Here is a 20,000-nt window from a genome sequence, read left to right as displayed (position 1 = left end):
AAAATACTTATAACGTGTATAATAGATGGAAAATTTAAGAAAAAGGTGATTGATGACTGTATGAATTCGAGCAACGGGTGGGAAAATGCCTCAAGGGCGAAGGGATGATGGGAGCAGGTGTAATGAGGACGACAAGCGATAAATGCAGGCGGTTGGGGCCTGTGTGAAGTCAGACGGATGATAGATAATGTTAGAGGGCTATAGATAGAGAGAATACCTCATACCGTAACCCAAAGGGGCTGGTCTCAGGTTGACACAGAGGTACAGACAGCGACGTCTGATGATATAGGAAACAGATGACGATAGTGTAAACTTTTCATCTTCTCACGTTGATGTGATCAGTAACGCAGGATGTGTTAACAAATTCATCCGCCCGTGTCCTGTCTCCAGGAAGAACCTCTGGCCATGGAAGGCATGAAAATAGATTTGTTATTTATGTAAATAAATGGGTTAAAATACTGCCGCCTCCAGTGGAGGGGTATACACATGAAACACCCACCTCAGCTTCAGGCCCGGCCCTAGTGTGGTGGATGTACGTTATTTACTTTACGTACAACGCATCACGAAAGAAAATCTGTAAATATACCATCGCGTACTGTAAGTGATTTACTCGTTCAGGGATGCGCACATCCCGTGACCACAGCTGGAGGCCGACCTGACGGTAACTTTACAGCATAGCTGCACCCTGGCATCCGCTTGGAGCTCCTCTCCTCCTCACGCTAAATCTGGTCTTCGTTTTCCCTCCGTCTCCTCGTCCCAGCTCATCCTTCCACTCTGCTGCTCTCTTTCCTCAGTCATCTGCTTCGTCCTGCCTGGTGCCTCCATCGTCCCGCCAGCGGTACAACAGAATCGGATTCATTTCAACGCTCGCCGATGAAAGGCGTCGACCTGGCTAAAAAAAAAAAAAAAAAAAAAAAAAATAGAAGCGAGCATAGCGTCTTCGTCAGTTGTGCGCTGATGTGCAGCACTATACCAGGTGTTGTGTGCAACTGACGGGAAGCAATAGTTTCCTCACACAAGACACCCTTAATGTGGCGACTGCAGGTGTACGATAACTGATGTTCCTGACGTGGGGTTCTTCTTTCACTGCATCGCTGTTTTCCCCCCACTCATTCTTTCCACTAATCACACCCCACAGGACCTTCCTCACCCTCATCCCCAACCTCTCCCTTCCTCCCTCCCTCCCTCTGTCCGTCACCAGTTTATCTCCAGGACTCAGCAGGACCAGCTCCAGTCTAGTGTCTGTTGTTGTCATCTGGTGGGCAGGAGAGGGCCGGCCGCTGCCAGAACAAATCCCTCGCCGCCAGAAGCTTGTCAGACAGATTCAACAATACCATTGTGAACAGGAAATTACCACACAGGACCATCTGCTTGATCCATTCTCCTTCTTCTCTTCCTCTTCTCTTACTTCCTCCTACTTTCTCAACCCCCTTGCGCATGACGATACGACTCTTGATCACTACGGTACGACCCTTGAGTACGAGGGAACGACTTCATCACGACGGTACGATCCTCAAACATGATGTCCTGGTCCTTAAGTAACATGTTACGGGTCTCGCTATCATACTCAGAGGGTCGTACCGCCTCACTCAGGGATCATATCGTCGTGCTCAAGCGTCGTACCGTCGTGCTCAAGCGTCGTACCGTCGTGCTCAAGCGTCGTACCGTCGTCCTCAAGCGTCGTACCGTCGTGCTCAAGCGTCGTACCGTTGTGCCTCAAGCGTCGTACCGTCGTCCCCAAGCGTCGTACCGTCGTGCTCAAGCGTCGTACCGTCTGTAAGAGCTCCACGTAAAACACTGCATCATTATTTTTAGATTGATCTGGACATTACCAGATATTATCGGATAATGTCGGAGCTTCGGAGCTCCGATTAGATTCGGAACTTCGGAGTCAATGTCTCGTCTCCTCGGGAGATAATCACCCACGGATCGCTCCAGTTTCTTCTGATCATTAGGAATTTAAGTCATTATCCACATGACGTGAAAGAGAATGTCAGGAAATAAATTTTGTGATCCTGTGCCCAGTCATACGAGCAGCTGGAAGACTTGTGTAAACATTTCAAGTCATCGAAAGACCAACTGACATGTTAGTTTAAGACACGACAGCCTCTGCTGAAGCGAGACTTAATGCACAGTGATCACGTCAGCTCATTAGGAAAATATAAAAACTATTGTAGACTTCTGTTATTTATGAACGTAAGACTTACGTTTCAACTGGATCCAATCGCTTAAGATGAGAATATGTGGCTGGGTTTTCATAAGTGATTAGGCCAGTCTCTCTTTGCACTGTATACCCCCCTCCCCTTACATTCCTCATATCTTGTTGCCCAACTTCCCGCATCCACCTCTCTCTCTCTCTCTCTCTCTCTCTCTCTCTCTCTCTCTCTCTCTCTCTCTCTCTCTCTCTCTCTCTCTCTCTCTCTCTCTCGTCCTCAAAATATTTATGTGTCAATCTATATTCTCGTGCGTCCTCATCCGTCCTTCGACGTTTGTCTTCATCTCTCGACTTGCCACATTTGTCTTCAGTTCGAGAACTAACCAGGGCTGGGGCTCGGCCGGGTTCTGCAGGCAAAAACCTTTTAAGATTTCCATGAATAAGAGATCAGGATGTGAGGGGTGGGTCTCCAGAGGTGTTGGTATGATGGTGAGGGAGTCGTCCTCCTCCTCCTCCTCCTCCTCCGTCCCCCTCGGGATTGTATTATTAGCTGTGGAGGGATTCCTTACGTTACCTGCAGCATCGTAGCCACCACCAGGGAGTGGCCCCTCACGACTCCCTCTTGCCCATCCGAGGCACTATCTCCTCATCAACCCCTCCTTGTGCGTGTGAGGCATTAAGGACTTGGCGACCTTCCCTACCTCATGTTACACTCATCTTTGTGGCATTCACCCCTTTATAATATACTTGTACCGCAAGCATGCCGTGTGGCACTCAGTGCCTTATGAGGCACTCACACCTTCTAGCACTCACTTCCTTGTTCTGAACCCGATCGTGTACAGCACTGACCTCACACAAGCCCCATCCTCCTCATGTCGTCCTCGTTATTCCTGCTTTACTCTTTACCTTCGCCCTTATGAGGCATTTCCCAACTGTTGCCCAAAGTCCTATGCACTCACCAATGACCTCCTTCCTAAATTTCCTATCTGTTATACACTTTTTTTTTCATCTTTCCCATCTATTATACACAATGTATTTTTCATCTTTCCCATCTATCATGCACTTGTGAGAGACACTTCAGTTATTCCTCAGTCCCTCATGCACTCACGAGGCACATTCACACTCAGCAGTGCCCCACGTTCCCCTCCCACTCAGGCCACATCTTAAGGCACCACATCCTAACACACTCACCAACACCCCGCTATCTGCACCGCTCATTTTCTACCACTTATGGCTTATGAGGCTGAGGATTTACCTTCTCCATATTCTCTCACTTTTTGGGTAATTGCCTCTTACTGCCTCAATTTCCAAGCATAATTCAGACGTTTCAGGTCCTACAGAGTTGGCAATTTTTGGCCTTAGCTTCACTCTGGCCCAGATTTGCTCCGATATCGGACAAGGAAAAAAGACGAAAGATTTTTAGATGAAGACGTTAAAGTTTCTGAGTTTTTTTTTTTTTTCATCAAAGTTTGATTATAACCGGAAGCGCGTCATTGCTTGTTTCATCTTTCCTTCATGATCTGTCATGCACATTGATTCCTGTTCGTTCAGTTTGCCCCCCCGCAACCTGCATGTACCTCACTGTGTTCCCTGGCTTGTTGAACACCCGCCATCCTTAATGTACAGTGTACATCACGACATGGAGCGTATACGATGAAGGATGTACACCGCAGCGAACACTGCAGTGTGCTGTGTACAATGTACAGCACAGCTATTACAGTCACTTGATGGGGTATTTGTACATCTTGGATGGATCTGTTTACACGTCTCTGTAAATGTTTTACCACCTTTGTACGTCTGTGTAAATGCTTTACCGTCCGTTTACGTCTATACGAGAGAGAGAGAGAGAGAGAGAGAGAGAGAGAGAGAGAGAGAGAGAGAGAGAGAGAGAGAGAGAGAGAGAGAGAGTAAAGTGAGACCAGTGTAGTCACGAGTTGTAAGGCCACCATATTAACACACAGTCGCAGTTTCATTAAATTTCTGTCTTTGCAATTAGTCATCTGAGATTCAAAAGCCTCTTGAAAAGGCTTTAGCACTGATCACATACATTCTTGCACGTGACAATCAGTCAATACACAGCCGAACCTCTCCTTCCCATCCCTTCCCATCCTTTCCCTACCCACGTCCTCCATCCTTCTCGGATCACGTCCTCCGCCTCATACGTCCCCTCGCACCACGACCCCTCCTCATCCCCCCGATATCATCCTCTTCCACCCACCTCTCATTTTCTCCTCACCCGTACCTCTCCCTGCTCCTCCACCATCCCCCCCCTCCCCTTCTCCTCCTCCTTCCCCTCACACATCACTCTCCCTCCCACCCACCCACTCACGTAGCGGGGTTCAGCCAGGGGGGAACATTACTCTCCTTTTATTTTCTGTTTAATGTAAATGACCTCGAAAGGAATTTTGATTACATGCCCTTAACAATGTTTGGTTGAATGTGGCGAAGACTCTGTTTGTTGTATTGATGTTTGCAGATGATGCTGTTATGATTGTTGACAATGAAAGAGGGACAGCAGGTGCTCTTGACGCCATGCTAAGAATGGATATCATACATAAGTTGCAGCAAAACGAAAATAACTGCATTAGGAAGGGATAAGTGTACAGTAGATTCGTATAACTCTAGGTACAAGGAGGAGAGAAGGTTGAAGATGAACATGAACACAAGTATATAGAGTTACTGCTTCATTATAGTGACGAATCAAAGTTGCGAAGGATCTTGAGCAGTGGACAACAAGAACACTGTGTGGTTTGAGGAGGAAATGTGGCCAATTAGATCTGCCCGCTGATCATCAGCTTGAATTTAGGATTAATTAATACTGCCAGTTATGACTAATGAAGGTGAAGTTCAGGGACACCATGCTGGCAGACAGCTAGAGAATATATATATATATGAAGTTCCTCGAAGCATGTGGTGAATGTTTATAAGAATACATTTAATGCTATGGTGTACAGTGCGCTAGGTGAATATCCTCTTGGGATTTCTAAAACGTAATGTGGTGGGATGTTGGGAAAGGCCAGTGAGTGGGAAACTTAGCAAGGTGAGCTGCATGTTGTGCCAGTGACTTAAAACCTAGGTTACGAGACTAAGTTTGAGTCATCCTGACTGGACGAAGATGGTTCTCTCCCTGATAACTGTAGCACAGCCAGTGTATGGTTAAGACAAGAGGCTCCGAACCTAGTATGGTTCAGATAAGGAACAGGAACGAATCTAAATAGATCACTGGTTTGCCAACTCTAATAGTGTGTCGTCAGCTTGTATATAACGTACGAAGATACTCTTAAGTTAGAGGAATACTTATTCATACTGTTAAAGAAACGTCCCATTCACTTACATTATTTGAGAAACGACAGATGAGCCACAATGACTGGCAGTTATGAGAATGTTGTAAGAGGAGAAAGGTTATGTTGTTACTGTGATAATGATGTTGTTGAGGATGAATACCATGTGCTAGACGAGTGTAATATAACCAAGGCATTAACGACTCGAGACGTAAATATATAGCATGATATTGTAAAACTTATCTAAACAGGGATGGATTTATACAGCTGATGCAAAGGACAGATCGAACGACTATCAAAAATACTGTTCCATTTTTAGACTTTGTCTTTATCATGAACTGTTGAATATAATGTTATAAGGAGTTAGAACAACAACAGCACCGTTGTATACGTGTAAGCTATATGATGATTGTCATGTCAACATAGAGAATAACTGTATCACAACATGATATTCGTCTGTAGGAGGAGAGTATAGCCGCTGAGCTCCAGACGTTGTAAGATGTCTGGGCGAAATAGTGTGTGTGTGTGTGTGTGTGTGTGTGTGTGTGTGTGTGTGTGTGTGTACACAGCAGGAGACGTACTCACCACTTGGGTGAAGTTGTCGGGGTTGACCAGGACGGAGATCTTGTAGCCGATAAGGGCGTCATCCTCCGTGATGGCCTTGAGGACCTCCCTGGTCATCCACTTGGTCAGAAAGAGGTCCGGGTTCCTCAGGAAGCCGTAGCAGAGGGCGCACGAGTCGGCGTAGTACAGGTCCGGGGGCAGGTAGTTCTCCTGTAGAGGGACAGATGTGTATCTGGTGGGTGTTGGAGAGGGAAGGTAGCTCTCATACGGAAGGGAAGTTGTAGTGTGTCTGGTGGGTGTTGGAGAGGGAAGGTAGCTCTCCTACAGAAGGGAAGTTGTAGTGTGTCTGGTGGGTGTTGGAGAGGGAAGGTAGCTCTCCTACAGAAGGGAAGTTGTAGTGTGTCTGGTGGGTGTTGGAGAGGGAAGGTAGCTCTCTTACAGAAGGGAAGTTGTAGTGTGTCTGGTGGGTGTTGGAGAGGGAAGGTAGCTCTCCTACAGAAGGGAAGTTGTAGTGTGTCTGGTGGGTGTTGGAGAGGGAAAGTAGCTCTCCTACAGAAGGGAGGGTGTAGTGTGTCTGGTGGGTGTTGGAGGGGTCCAGGGGCAGGTAGTTCTCGTGAAGAGGTGTAGTATATCTGGTGGATGGTTGAGAGGTCCGGGTGCAGGTAATTCTTCCACAAAAGAATTGTTGTTTGTTGAGTGTTGGAGAGGAATGGGAAACTGGTTGTTCCCCTTCAGATGGGACGATGTTGTGTGAGTGTGTGGTGGAGAGGAGAGTATCGCGATATGGTAAGGAGTTGAGAAAAGGAGTGTGTACATCTATGATTATTGTTTGTGTTATTAAGGAAAGAGAGAGAGAGTTATACACTCGTGTTGCCTCCTTTTTTTAACCTTGTATATATGTAGCATGCTTACTCCTACGTCTATTATGCACACACAAACACGAAGGAACTCAGACACTAAGAGCATCACACCTGCAGCAGTCAAGAACCCGGAACTCTCACCCGTGATCGACAGAGAGGTCGACCAGCCTCCTCCAAGTCGTCGGCGTTGAGAATCTCCCTCATGCTGATGATGTCGTCCATGTCCTCGCTCACGTCTTCCTCCGCTGGGACAGCTGGTTCACTTTGCCCTCCGGTAGCTGGCTTCCTCTCGTCGTGGAGAGCTGGCGGTGTCTTGGGTGGGACGAGGCGGTCGTCTGCCCTGGACGACTCCGCGTCGTGGTTCTCCTGTGTGGGGTGGTTTGCGTCGTCCCGTCCCTCCCTCTCCTCCCGGCTGCGGGGCAAGTACACGGCTGCCGGCCCTGGATGCGAGGAGCCCTTTTTCAGGAACTCCTCGTACAACATCGGCTGCGACCCATGGGGGCTGAAGTCGTCCCGTTGGTAGTCACTGAGGAGGTACTGCTCCCTCCCCTCCACCAAGTCATGCAGATCCTTCTCACCGTACTCCAGGTCCAGGTCGTACCTCTCCACGAAGCCCAGGTGGTGGTCGCCCCCGTCAGAGGCTCCAGTGTTGTCGTGGAAGGTGTGGTGTGGGTAGCCCGAGAGGAGCAGCTCCTGGGTGTCGACGACCGAACGACCCGCGCCGCCGCCACTGCCCTGGGTCGTCCGCCACAGTGTTATCTGTAGGACAGACGTTGATGTACTGAGTATATATGTATGTATAACTATCAGACAGACAGACACACACACACACACACACACACACACACACACACACACACACATATATCTTTTTTCAAACTATTCGCCATTTCCCGCATTAGCGAGGTAGCATTAAGAACAGAGGACTGGGCCTCTGAGGGAATACCCTCACCTGGCCCAATTCTCTGTTCCTTCTTTTGGAAAATTGAAAAAAAAAAACCGAGAGGGGAGGATTTCCAGCCCCCCGCTCCCTCCCCTTTTAGTCGCCTTCTACGACACGCAGGGAATAAGTGGGAAGTATTCTTAATCCCCTATCCATATATATATATATATATATATATATATATATATATATATATATATATATATATATATATATATATACATATATATATATATATATATATATATATATATATATATATATATATATATATATATATATATATATATACATATATATACATATATATATATATATATATATATATATATATATATATATATATATATATACATATATATATATATATATATATATATATATATATATATATATATATATATATATATATATATATATATATATATATATATCAGTTAATGTATTTATCATGATAAAAACTCATTAACTCGGTAGACATCAGGGTGTCTCCCTCTGGTACAGCCCCACACTACAGCTGACAGTGGTCACCCACATCTCATACTCGTCTTGCTGGACTCATGTCTTGTTGCTGAAGGTTCCATTTTTTATGTTCCTTATTACGTACAGTCTCTAAACGTACACATACTGTGTCGTTGTACTGCTACACATACTGTGTCGTTGGACAGCTACACATACTGTGTCGTTGTACTGCTACACATACTGTATCGTTGCACTGCTACATATACTGTGTCGTTGTACAGCTACACATACTGTGTCGTTGTACTGCTACACATACTGTGTCGTTGTACTGCTACACATACTGTGTCGTTGTGCAGCTCCACATACTGTGTCGTTGGACAGCTACACATACTATGTCGTTGTGCAGCTACACATACTGTGTCGTTCGACAGCTACACATACTGAGTCGTTGTACAGCTACACATACTGTGTCGTTGGACAGCTACACATACTGTGTCGTTGTACAGCTACACATACTGTGTCGTTGTATGCTACACATACTGTGTCGTTGTACAGCTGCACATACTGTGTCGTTGGACAGCTACACATACTATGTCGTTGTGCAGCTACACATACTGTGTCGTTCGACAGCTACACATACTGAGTCGTTGTACAGCTACACATACTGTGTCGTTGGACAGCTACACATACTGTGTCGTTGGACAGCTACACATACTGTGTCGTTGTACAGCTACACATACTGTGTCGTTGTACTTCTACACATACTGTGTCGTTGGACGGCTACACATACTGTGTCGTTGGACAGCTACACATACTGTGTCGTTGTACTGCTACACATACTGTATCGTTGCACTGCTACACATACTGTGTCGTTGGACAGCTACACATACTGTGTCGTTGGATACACATACTGTGTCGTTGTACAGCTACACATACTGTGTCGTTGTACTGCTACACATACTGTATCGTTGGACAGCTACACATACTGTGTCGTTGCACTGCTACACATACTGTGTCGTTGGACAGCTAACACATACTGTGTCGTTGGACAGCTACACATACTGTGTCGTTGGAAAGCTACACATACTGTGTCGTTGTACTGCTACACATACTGTGTCGTTGGACAGCTACACATACTGTGTCGTTGGACAGCTACACATACTGTGTCGTTGTACTGCTACACATACTGTGTCGTTGGACAGCTACACATACTGTGTCGTTGGACAGCTACACATACTGTGTCGTTGGACAGCTACACATACTGCGTCGTTGTACTGCTGCACATACTGTGTCGTTGGACAGCTACACATACTGTGTCGTTGGACAGCTACACATACTGTGTCGTTGTACTGCTACACATACTGTGTCGTTGTACAGCTACACATACTGTGTCGTTGGACAGCTACAGATACTGTGTCGTTGGACAGCTACACATACTGTGTCGTTGTACTGCTACACATACTGTGTCGTTGGACAGCTACACATACTGTGTCGTTGTACAGCTACACATACTGTGTCGTTGGACAGCTACACATACTGTGTCGTTGGACAGCTACACATACTGTGTCGTTGTACTGCTACACATACTGTGTCGTTGTACTGCTACACATACTGTGTCGTTGTACTGCTACACATACTGTGTCGTTGTACTGCTACACATACTGTGTCGTTGTACTGCTACACATACTGTGTCGTTGTACTGCTACACATACTGTGTCGTTGTACTGCTACACATACTGTGTCGTTGTACTGCTACACATACTGTGTCGTTGTACAGCTACACATACTGTGTCGTTGTACTGCTACACATACTGTGTCGTTGTACTGCTACACATACTGTGTCGTTGTACTGCTACACATACTGTGTCGTTGTACTGCTACACATACTGTGTCGTTGTACAGCTACACATACTGTGTCGTTGTACTGCTACACATACTGTGTCGTTGTACTGCTACACATACTGTGTCGTTGGACAGCTACACATACTGTGTCGTTGTACAGCTACACATACTGTGTCGTTGTACAGCTACACATACTGTGTCGTTGGACAGCTACACATACTGTGTCGTTGGACAGCTACACATACTGTGTCGTTGGACAGCTACACAGGCAGATACATGGGAAAGTCATAGTTCAGTCAGTTTTTTCCCCTTTTGTTAGACACATCAATCAAAGAGAAGTTCGTTCTCTCCAGGAGAGAAGCACAGTGAGCGACGGTTCGACACCGCTTCATTCCCCTCCGCCGCCAGACCTCTGTGTTGTAAGGCCTTTCCCGATTTGGTTCACAGTTTTGTATTTTGGGAGACGATGCCGCTCAGCACCGACGAATGACGCTCAGCCTGGGAGGATTATATAAGGGTAGAGATGGTGTCGACACCTAGTCTGTCTCACCTCATACCTGGCCAGAGCAGAGAGAGAGAGAGAGAGAGAGAGAGAGAGAGAGAGAGAGAGAGACGTAAAGTGCTCACAGTACGACAAACCAATGTTAGCTTGAAAGTTGTGTTCGAACTCATTAAACCCGTCGGTGTAGCATATCAAATACATATACAGAAATATATACATAAATGTATTTTCCGTAGATCGTATTCACCTCCGACATGGTAGAAAAAATAGACCTCCCGGTAAATCTGGCAACCGATACACACGGATGTTGACGTGAGGCTCCTGGCCATGTGACGGATGAGAGGATCCTGGCCATGTGACGGATGAGAGGCTCCTGGCCATGTGACGGTGTTACATGTGGCTTCCCACTCTCACCGCCTCATCCACATAACACAAGTTTATTATCTCCTCCTGGTGTGCTTTTAACCCTCCCCTCAGTTATCTCCCTCCCACTGTCATTAACCATGCTATATCACGTGTAACCTGTCATTAACCATGTTATATCACGTGTAACCTGTCATTAACCATGCTATATCCCGTGTAACCTGTCATTAACCATGTTATATCCCGTGTAACCTGTCATTAACCATGCTATATCACGTGTAACCTGTCATTAACCATGCTATATCCCGTGTAACCTGTCATTAACCATGTTATATCCCGTGTAACCTGTCATTAACCATGTTATATCCCGTGTAACCTGTCATTAACCATGCTATATCCCGTGTAACCTGTCATTAACCATGTTATATCCCGTGTAACCTGTCATTAACCATGCTATATCACGTGTAACCTGTCATTAACCATGCTATATCCCGTGTAACCTGTCATTAACCATGCTATATCACGTGTAACCTGTCATTAACCATGCTATATCCCGTGTAACCTGTCATTAACCATGCTATATCACGTGTAACCTGTCATTAACCATGTTATATCACGTGTAACCTGTCATTAACCATGCTATATCACGTGTAACCTGTCATTAACCATGCTATATCCCGTGTAACCTGTCATTAACCATGCTATATCACGTGTAACCTGTCATTAACCATGCTATATCCCGTGTAACCTGTCATTAACCATGTTATATCACGTGTAACCTGTCATTAACCATGCTATATCCCGTGTAACCTGTCATTAACCATGCTATATCACGTGTAACCTGTCATTAACCATGCTATATCCCGTGTAACCTGTCATTAACCATGCTATATCCCGTGTAACCTGTCATTAACCATGCTATATCACGTGTAACCTGTCATTAACCATGCTATATCACGTGTAACCTGTCATTAACCATGCTATATCACGTGTAACCTGTCATTAACCATGCTATATCCCGTGTAACCTGTCATTAACCATGCTATATCCCGTGTAACCTGTCATTAACCATGCTATATCACGTGTAACCTGTCATTAACCATGCTATATCACGTGTAACCTGTCATTAACCATGCTATATCACGTGTAACCTGTCATTAACCATGTTATATCACGTGTAACCTGTCATTAACCATGCTATATCACGTGTAACCTGTCATTAACCATGTTATATCACGTGTAACCTGTCATTTATGTCGTAAATCTATATCAACGAGATATTAATTATTGTGATTTCTCTCCTGACCCTGATTTACATCTCTGCATTACCTAGCAAGAATACAGCTGTATCAGCTCCGCTAGCTTATGACAGATACAGTTACAGCATCTCAGTTGATTGAGTGGAGACTACGGCTGTATCAGCGCCACTGACTCACGCATCTCTACATGCGGTCATTCCTGCACACATCACTCGGTTAACTGAGGTACGCTCGCTCGCCTCCCGCCACACCTGGGCTGCTACAGTGATGCCGTCTGCGTCTTCCCCACCACCATAACCCATGTTCCACCACAGCAGCATCTCTCTCTCTCTCTCTCTCTCTCTCTCTCTCTCTCTCTCTCTCTCTCTCTCTCTCTCTCTCTCTCTCTCTCCGCCCCAACTGGCTCTGATCACACTTGAAGATTTTTAACGACCGATTCCCTTTTTTCTGCTGCCTGCGTGTGTCATTTTAGAGCCGTTCCTGAATTGTGGTGTAAAGTTTTTCGTAAGAGAAATAGCACTGGACACACTCAGCTGCCCCTGGACGATAGCTTTGGATGCTTTAGCAGGCCCTGGAAGATAGCTTTAGACACTTTAGCTGGCCCTGAACGATAGCTTTGGACACCAGCTTCCCCCGGAAGATAGCTTTGGACACTTTAGTTACCAATGGACGATAGCTTTGGACACTTCAGCTTCCTCTGGGCGATAGCTTTGGACACTTTAGCTGGCGCTGGACGATAGCTTTGGACACACTCAGCTGGCCCTGGACAATAGCTTTGGACACTTTAGCTGGCCTTGGACGATAGCTTTGGACACGTTAAACTTCCTGTGGACGATAGCCTTGGATACACACAAGGCGAGGAGTATTAGATCACTTATCGTCGAGGTATCGTGGTTCGTTCATGGGACCCATAACGTAATCAGTAGCGTCGAGCTATCGTTTCTCTTGAGTTCCATAGCCAGGTAGCTGACGTCCCCAGCTTGCACACGAGCACCGGCGGTTCGAGTCCTCCGTCCGTGTCCTTGTTTGTGTTCCATACGTCCATGTCCCCACGATCGACTCAGCCAGTGTGTTGCTTTGCTGGCGTGTACTCAGGAACCATCACACACACACACACACACACACACACACACACACACACACTCCAGGAGTCAGTCTAGAGTATTATCTAAACTATTTTTCACTTGACCACTGTGGACCGAAATCCTCCATCTATAAAACAGCTGAACTGCTGGGTTCACTTCAGTGTGATCCATAATCACATTCACACTACAGGAAAGTTAACGTCGACCTTATGTAAAGATTCTCGCCCTGCAGCCGTCGCCACACGTCGCCCTCATCTCTGGAGTACGAGTGAGGGAGACGACCTATATCAAGTGACTCTCGAGGGGGTGAGGGTTGCCTCACACGTCCCTGACCTCAGCAGTGAAGTTTGTTTTGTTTACATGTCGAGGTGAGGGGGGAGTGAAGGAGGAGGAGGAGGGGGAGAGGGGGTGGGGTCGCGTCGGTGAGGGTCGAGAGGTTCACTGTCTGCGGGGCAGACACCCCCCCCCTCCCCCCCCCCCCCACACACACACACACACACACACACACCACAGCATAGTCACCGGCATGGACGTGCGATATGCGAGGGGTGGGACAGACAGTTTATGAACACGTGTGTTTGTGTGGTGGGTGGTGTGTGTGTGTGTGTGTCTGTGTACACGTCGTTACGTGTTTATGTTGTTTACTCTCCCTCAGTCAGTGCTTGTAGACTGATTACACGACACGTAGCTAATGGACTGCCCGCTTCTTGCCCCACGACAGCTGTAGTCATAATAACAAGAACGAAATGAACAAAGAAAAGTTGTTAAAGTTATGGTCTTCCTCTTGCCAGTGTTGTAATCACATTTTGTTCTCAGAAATTCACCCACTTGCGAAGTTCATAATCTCTTGGGAAAGTTAATGTAGTTTCAGAAACTTGATTTTTTTTTTCCTTAATCAAAATTTCTTTTAGATTTCCATCTCCACGTGAGAAAGTTCGTCGTGCAAAAATATACAGTGGGTGTTGCAAGGCTAGCAATGATGGCGTTGTACAATAGATGTTGCAAGTACAGTGGGTGTTGCAAGACTAGCGATGATGGCGTTGTACAGTGGGTGTTGCAAGACTAGCGATGATGGCGTTGTACAGTGGGTGTTGCAAGGCTAGCGATGATGACGTTGTACAGTGGGTGTTGCAAGACTAGCGATGATGACGTTGTACAGTGGGTGTTGCAAGACTAGCGATGATGACGTTGTACAGTGGGTGTTGCAAGACTAGCGATGATGGCGTTGTACAGTGGGTGTTGCAAGACTAGCGATGATGACGTTGTACAGTGGGTGTTGCAAGACTAGCGATGATGACGTTGTACAGTGGGTGTTGCAAGACTAGCGATGATGGCGTTGTACAGTGGGTGTTGCAAGACTAGCGATGATGACGTTGTACAGTGGGTGTTGCAAGACTAGCGATGATGACGTTGTACAGTGGGTGTTGCAAGACTAGCGATGATGACGTTGCGCTTTACTAGTGTTCACTGCTGTAGTCTGTCTCTCTACCCCGACTACACTCATCCACGAATTCTGTCTTCATCTGTTATCGCAAACATCCTCTTTTGGACCCAGTGATCTGTTGCTCTTTACATTCCTTTGTATTCATTTACAGTGTTTGATACATTTGTTGTAGCGCTGGTCTGGGTGGTTGGTGATGAGTGTGTCTGTCCCAATCACCCTTCTGTTACCACCATGATCACTGGTCATGTATATTGGTTAGGTTTGTTGTAGCCGACGCTGTCCGAACGAAAAGTATTGCTCCTCACCTCCCCCTCCAGTCATGATCATGGCGTCTGAAAGTTAAGACGATGAGTATTTTAGAAAAAAAGAAAAAAAAAAAAGCGACCCAGGGATTAATCTTGAGCTCCTCTTGAAGGTGGAAGGGCTACAGGGAGAGAGGGAGAGACGAAGTAACGAAGAGAAGCTGCTCACAGCCTCACTTTGGAAGGGAAGAAGAAAATATCATGACAGCCAATTCTCGCGTGGCTGTCTACACACACAGAAACTATGGGAAGAAGCAGTCTCTCGCCGTGCGTCCAGATCTTATGGACGTAGACGTACAAGCAGACAGTTCACGAGAGCAGTGACCGAAATGAGACTTGTAGAACAAAGACATGGAAACAACATAACTGCAGAAGGAAAGGGGATGGGTCAGTAAGATAAGAGATAGCACGAGAGTTGATAAGATGGGAGGCTTTTGATTCCACTTCGGCTAAAAGAGAGTTGGAAGAAAAGCCACCGAAGACTTGTGAACAATAATTCACATTAAAGCGAATGAGATCCCTTGTTTTTATGGATCGGATGATGAAAAGAAATATGATAGCAACACCTTCAGCTTGCAGGATGTGAACTGTTTTACGTCATTTATGTAGGGTTTATCAGGGTAGAGTGGAGGATATGGTGATGTGTAGACTCTCCGTGTTATTGCAAGGGTGAATGAAAGTGTTTGGAATCAGAGGGTAGGAAACGAACGAGGTTTAGAAAGACGTGGAGGTGGAAATTGTGCTTTTGCGCGGCTAAAATTAACGAGAATTATACAGATTACTGCTTCCCCTTTCCATGATGCTGCACAAATCCAAATTAAGTGAGGAAATATGGTCGGTGAGAGAGAGAGAGAGAGAGAGAGAGAGAGAGAGAGAGAGAGAGAGAGAGAGAGAGAGAGAGGTGGGAGGATGAGGGTGGTTCATCAAATTAAGGACGGGGAAGGAGAGTACGGTGAAGTATGTACAGCAACGAAGGCGGAGATGATAAAGATCGTTCATGGGGAGACGCAAGACGGTAAACAGTGAGACAACCTTCAGGACAGTACTGATGACAGAGGGAGAGACGGGTAAGTGGCTCCGTCAACGATTCTGTGAGGAAGCGACTGGGGAAGGAAACTGTGCGTTAAAGAACTGAGACAAACGTCCAGGGGTGGAAGGTAGTTTAGGTGTGCAGACGCCCCTGCCACAACCCTGTGGTCTGCGTGAGTGGCGGACGTGGTGGGCTGTGGTATAGCAGACTCAGCAAAGTCACTAAAGACATCAAGACGACCAGCGAAGTGGGTCACACAGCGGAGGATATGACCATGACCCGGAGGAGGAGCAGCACCAGCGCAGGAACTGCCTGTATTGGTGTGACCTGAGAGGAGGGGAATGAGACCCCTGAAGTGTTTGTGGAGGTTAGGAGGTAAGTGGAGTCTCGAAAAATTTTGGAGGTCGCTGAAGTGAGATGGATTGGAACGACAGTTAACAGGGTTAGAACAGCCTCCTTCCCTGGTGGAGGGATATATATATATATATATATATATATATATATATATATATATATATATATATATATATATATATATATATCTTTCTTTTTTCTTTTAAACTATTCGCCATTTCCCGCATTACCGAGGTAGCGTTTAAGAACAGAGGACTGGGCCTTTGTGGAATATCCTCACCTGGCCCCCCTCTGTTCCTTCTTTTGAAAAAAAAAAAAAAAAAAAAACCGAGAGGGGAGGATTTCCAGCCTCCCGCTCCCTCCCCTTTTAGTCGCCTTCTACGACACGCAGGGAATACGTGGGAAGTATTCTTAATCCCCTATCCCCAGGGATATATATATATATATATATATATATATATATATATATATATATATATATATATATATTCCTATGAGTCCACGGGGAAAATGAAACACGAAAAATTCCCAAGTGCACTTTCGTGTAATAATCACATCATCAGGGGAGACACAAGAGAGAAGTATAACAGTCAGTTGATATACATCGAAGAGACGAAGCTAGGACTGTTATATTTCTCTCTTGTGTCTCCCCTGATGATGTGATTATTACACGAAAGTGCACTTGGGAACTTTTCGTGTTTCATTTTCCCCGTGGACTCATAGGAATACCTTGATCACGCGCAAAATTGTGATCCTTTCCAATATGTATATATATATATATATATATATATATATATATATATATATATATATATATATATATATATATATCTGTTTTTCTTACAGAAGAAATAGGTAAATGAGGATCAGAGGTACACAGGACACTAGGAGGTATACCGTCTGGCCCGTACGTATTGCATACATTTGGGATTGCATTTCGTGTCTTTTAATGTGCGTTATGTGCTGGAACTTATCGACGCCCAGCTTCAGAGCACACGATGTACCTGCCCACCATAGAAGAAACTTATCGAGGAAGCAAAAGGGTTCCTCAGCTCTCGCATCACTGTGCCCGCCTCTCGTGTTGCTCCCGAGGAAGACAATTTATCTCAGTCCTATATACGGCGACCCGTCCTTACCTCTTTAATGGTTCCAGGTCGTCCAGTCCCCCGCCCGCCCGCTCTCCCCCAGCTACGGATGATGATCGTCCACTCCAAACCCTCCCTCCCTCCCTCCCTCCCCCCTCCCTTCTCCTTCAGCCGGGAGGGTGGGTGGGTGGGGGGTGGGGGGAGTTAATGGCAATGATGTCAGTAAGAACGGTAACACATGGTAACGGTAACACATGGTAGCGGTAACACATGGTAACGGTAACACATGGTAACGAGTATCCTGCCTGATATCGCAGGCCAGACACCGTTCCCGTCCATCCCAGAGTCATTATGTGTTTTCTTAACCCTCGACTTGTACGAGGTATCATGTCTGCCACAGTGGTATACTCCTCCCCTCCTCCTCCGTCTCCTCCTCGTCCTCCTCCTCCTCCTCCTCCTCCTTCCGGGTCGTAAGTCTGCTGGTGACCATCCCACACGACAGACTGACTCGACCGCGTCATCCTTCCATTATGCTGAAATTCTTGCCAGGCTCGAGACGCGACCTCCTATCGATACCGGATAATTTATCTATCTATTTATCTATCATCTATCTATCTGGACATATTCCTGCGAGTTAGAAACGAGTAAACTGAGATGCATGACGGCCAGGGGGGGGTTACGGGAGACAGAGAGTCTCCATGGGTTTCTTCCACTTCAGGAAGAAGAGAATGAACTGATATACCGTAAACAAGTTAAGTCTTATGATTGATCATCACGTGTGGCACAAGACAACAGCATTATGTACTGCACGTCTCTCTCCCCCCCCCTCGTGTGTGCCGGGACGCAGCATGATAACGTATGCCACCAGTAGTACAGACAAACTGATAGACTTAGTCGTCTTAGCGTGATCTTTCGCCGCGCATCGCGATAAACATTACAACGAGAAGATGAGGGTTTAAAGAGAATACATTTATTGATTATCTTAGGAAAATCATTTTCTCCAGCTGGGTAGTGAGTGGTGGAAAATGGGGAAGGGGGGGGGGGTTGCTTCCCCCGAAGTGGTGAATTATTATGTGGGGAACAATGGTGCCTCTGGCTGGCTCCCTAAGATGTGGGGAAAAAATGGTGAGGGAGTATTGTTCCCGGGGTCGTAGATAGTAGCCAAGTGTTCCCGGTGGAGGCGATGAACCTTTTACGGTCGGGAGAAAGATGTGGAGGAATTTAAGGAGGATTAGACACAAGGCTGAGGAGGGAGGGAGGGAACCACTGTAATTGGTGAGGAGGAGGAGGAGGAGGTGGAACCCAATAGTTGGGGAGGACTTACGGTGAAACTTGGATGAGGGGAGTGATTATCATGGGATGTGGGAGGGGAAAACTGGGGAGCTGTGTGAGAGGGGGAATATGGGAGAATGGCGTGGAAGGGAACTTGGGGAGGTGGGTGGAGGGTGAATATTGGGGAGGGAACATGGGTGTAGGAGAGAGGAACATGAGGGAGGTGTAGGAGAGAGGAACATGAGGGAGGTGTGTGAGAGAGGAACATGATATATGCAGTTAGGTTTAGGGTCGAAATACATAAAAAGTATAGAAACGAGTTAGGGAAAGGGACTCGTTTTGCCTGGGATATAGACTTCAATCACGTCCAACATTCCATGTAGTTACCTTTATAACCATAACATTATTTTCTAATAATTGACATTTTCTTTTACAAAGATCGACTGTCATGGTGACAGGCTGATTAATGTATACTGAAGCTATGATTACAACCTCTCTATTAAGGGAATAGATGTAAGGCTTCTTTACGCTAACTGTTATCATCATCAGCAGTAGCAACTATTTGTGTTTAGTGATGATACTAAATGATATTTATTTACGGTTACCTCTCATCTGCGATAGATTAACAATTAGTATAGCTTAACCCCCGTCATTATAATTACAGCAAGTTGGGCCAGACGACCTATCTCATCATTAATGCAATCAGTATTGCAGCTAAACTCTGTAAGATAAGCTTATTCCATGAGTATTATGTCCTTGCCAGAGCATCGTACTTTAACTCCATGATTATTGAAGTTATTAACCTACAGCAATGATTACTATAATGCCTTGTGTAGAGTACCTGGTGCTCCTGATGTAGTCTTCACAGCTAACATCAGTCTTCCTGTATATATATATATATATATATATATATATATATATATATATATATATATATATATATATATATATATATATATGTGTGTGTGTGTGTGTGTGTGTGTGTGTGTGTGTGTGTGTGTGTGTGTGTTTGTGTGTGTGTGTTTTCATACTATTCGCCATCTCCCGCGTTAGCGAGGTAGCGTTAAGAACAGAGGACTGGGCCTTTGAGGGAATATCCTCACCTGGCCCCCCTTCTCTGTTCCTTTTGGAAAATTAAAAAAAAACGAGAGGGGAGGATTTCCAGCCACCCGCTCCCTATATATATATATATATATA

At 45.8% G+C, this 20,000-nt stretch overlaps 1 protein-coding gene across 3 annotated transcripts in view; it reads right to left on the bottom strand.

Annotated features, from left to right (window-relative positions):
* The window catches only part of LOC139754585 (parathyroid hormone/parathyroid hormone-related peptide receptor-like), a 187,014-nt gene that overhangs the window by 61,782 nt on the left and 105,232 nt on the right, over positions 1 to 20,000 (bottom strand). For all 3 annotated transcript variants that reach the window (XM_071671990.1, XM_071671991.1, XM_071671992.1), the window contains 2 exons: positions 7,002 to 7,619; positions 6,022 to 6,210 (listed from right to left, as the gene is read on the bottom strand). In XM_071671990.1, the coding sequence (XP_071528091.1) occupies positions 6,022 to 6,210; positions 7,002 to 7,619 (807 nt within the window). The remainder of the gene's footprint in view (positions 1 to 6,021; positions 6,211 to 7,001; positions 7,620 to 20,000) is intronic.

The sequence above is a fragment of the Panulirus ornatus genome, chromosome 17 (assembly GCF_036320965.1).
Source record: "Panulirus ornatus isolate Po-2019 chromosome 17, ASM3632096v1, whole genome shotgun sequence".
NCBI lineage: Eukaryota > Metazoa > Arthropoda > Malacostraca > Decapoda > Palinuridae > Panulirus > Panulirus ornatus.
The sequence above is the reverse complement of the archived record's forward strand: the minus strand, read 5'-3'. Positions and strand labels throughout refer to the sequence as shown.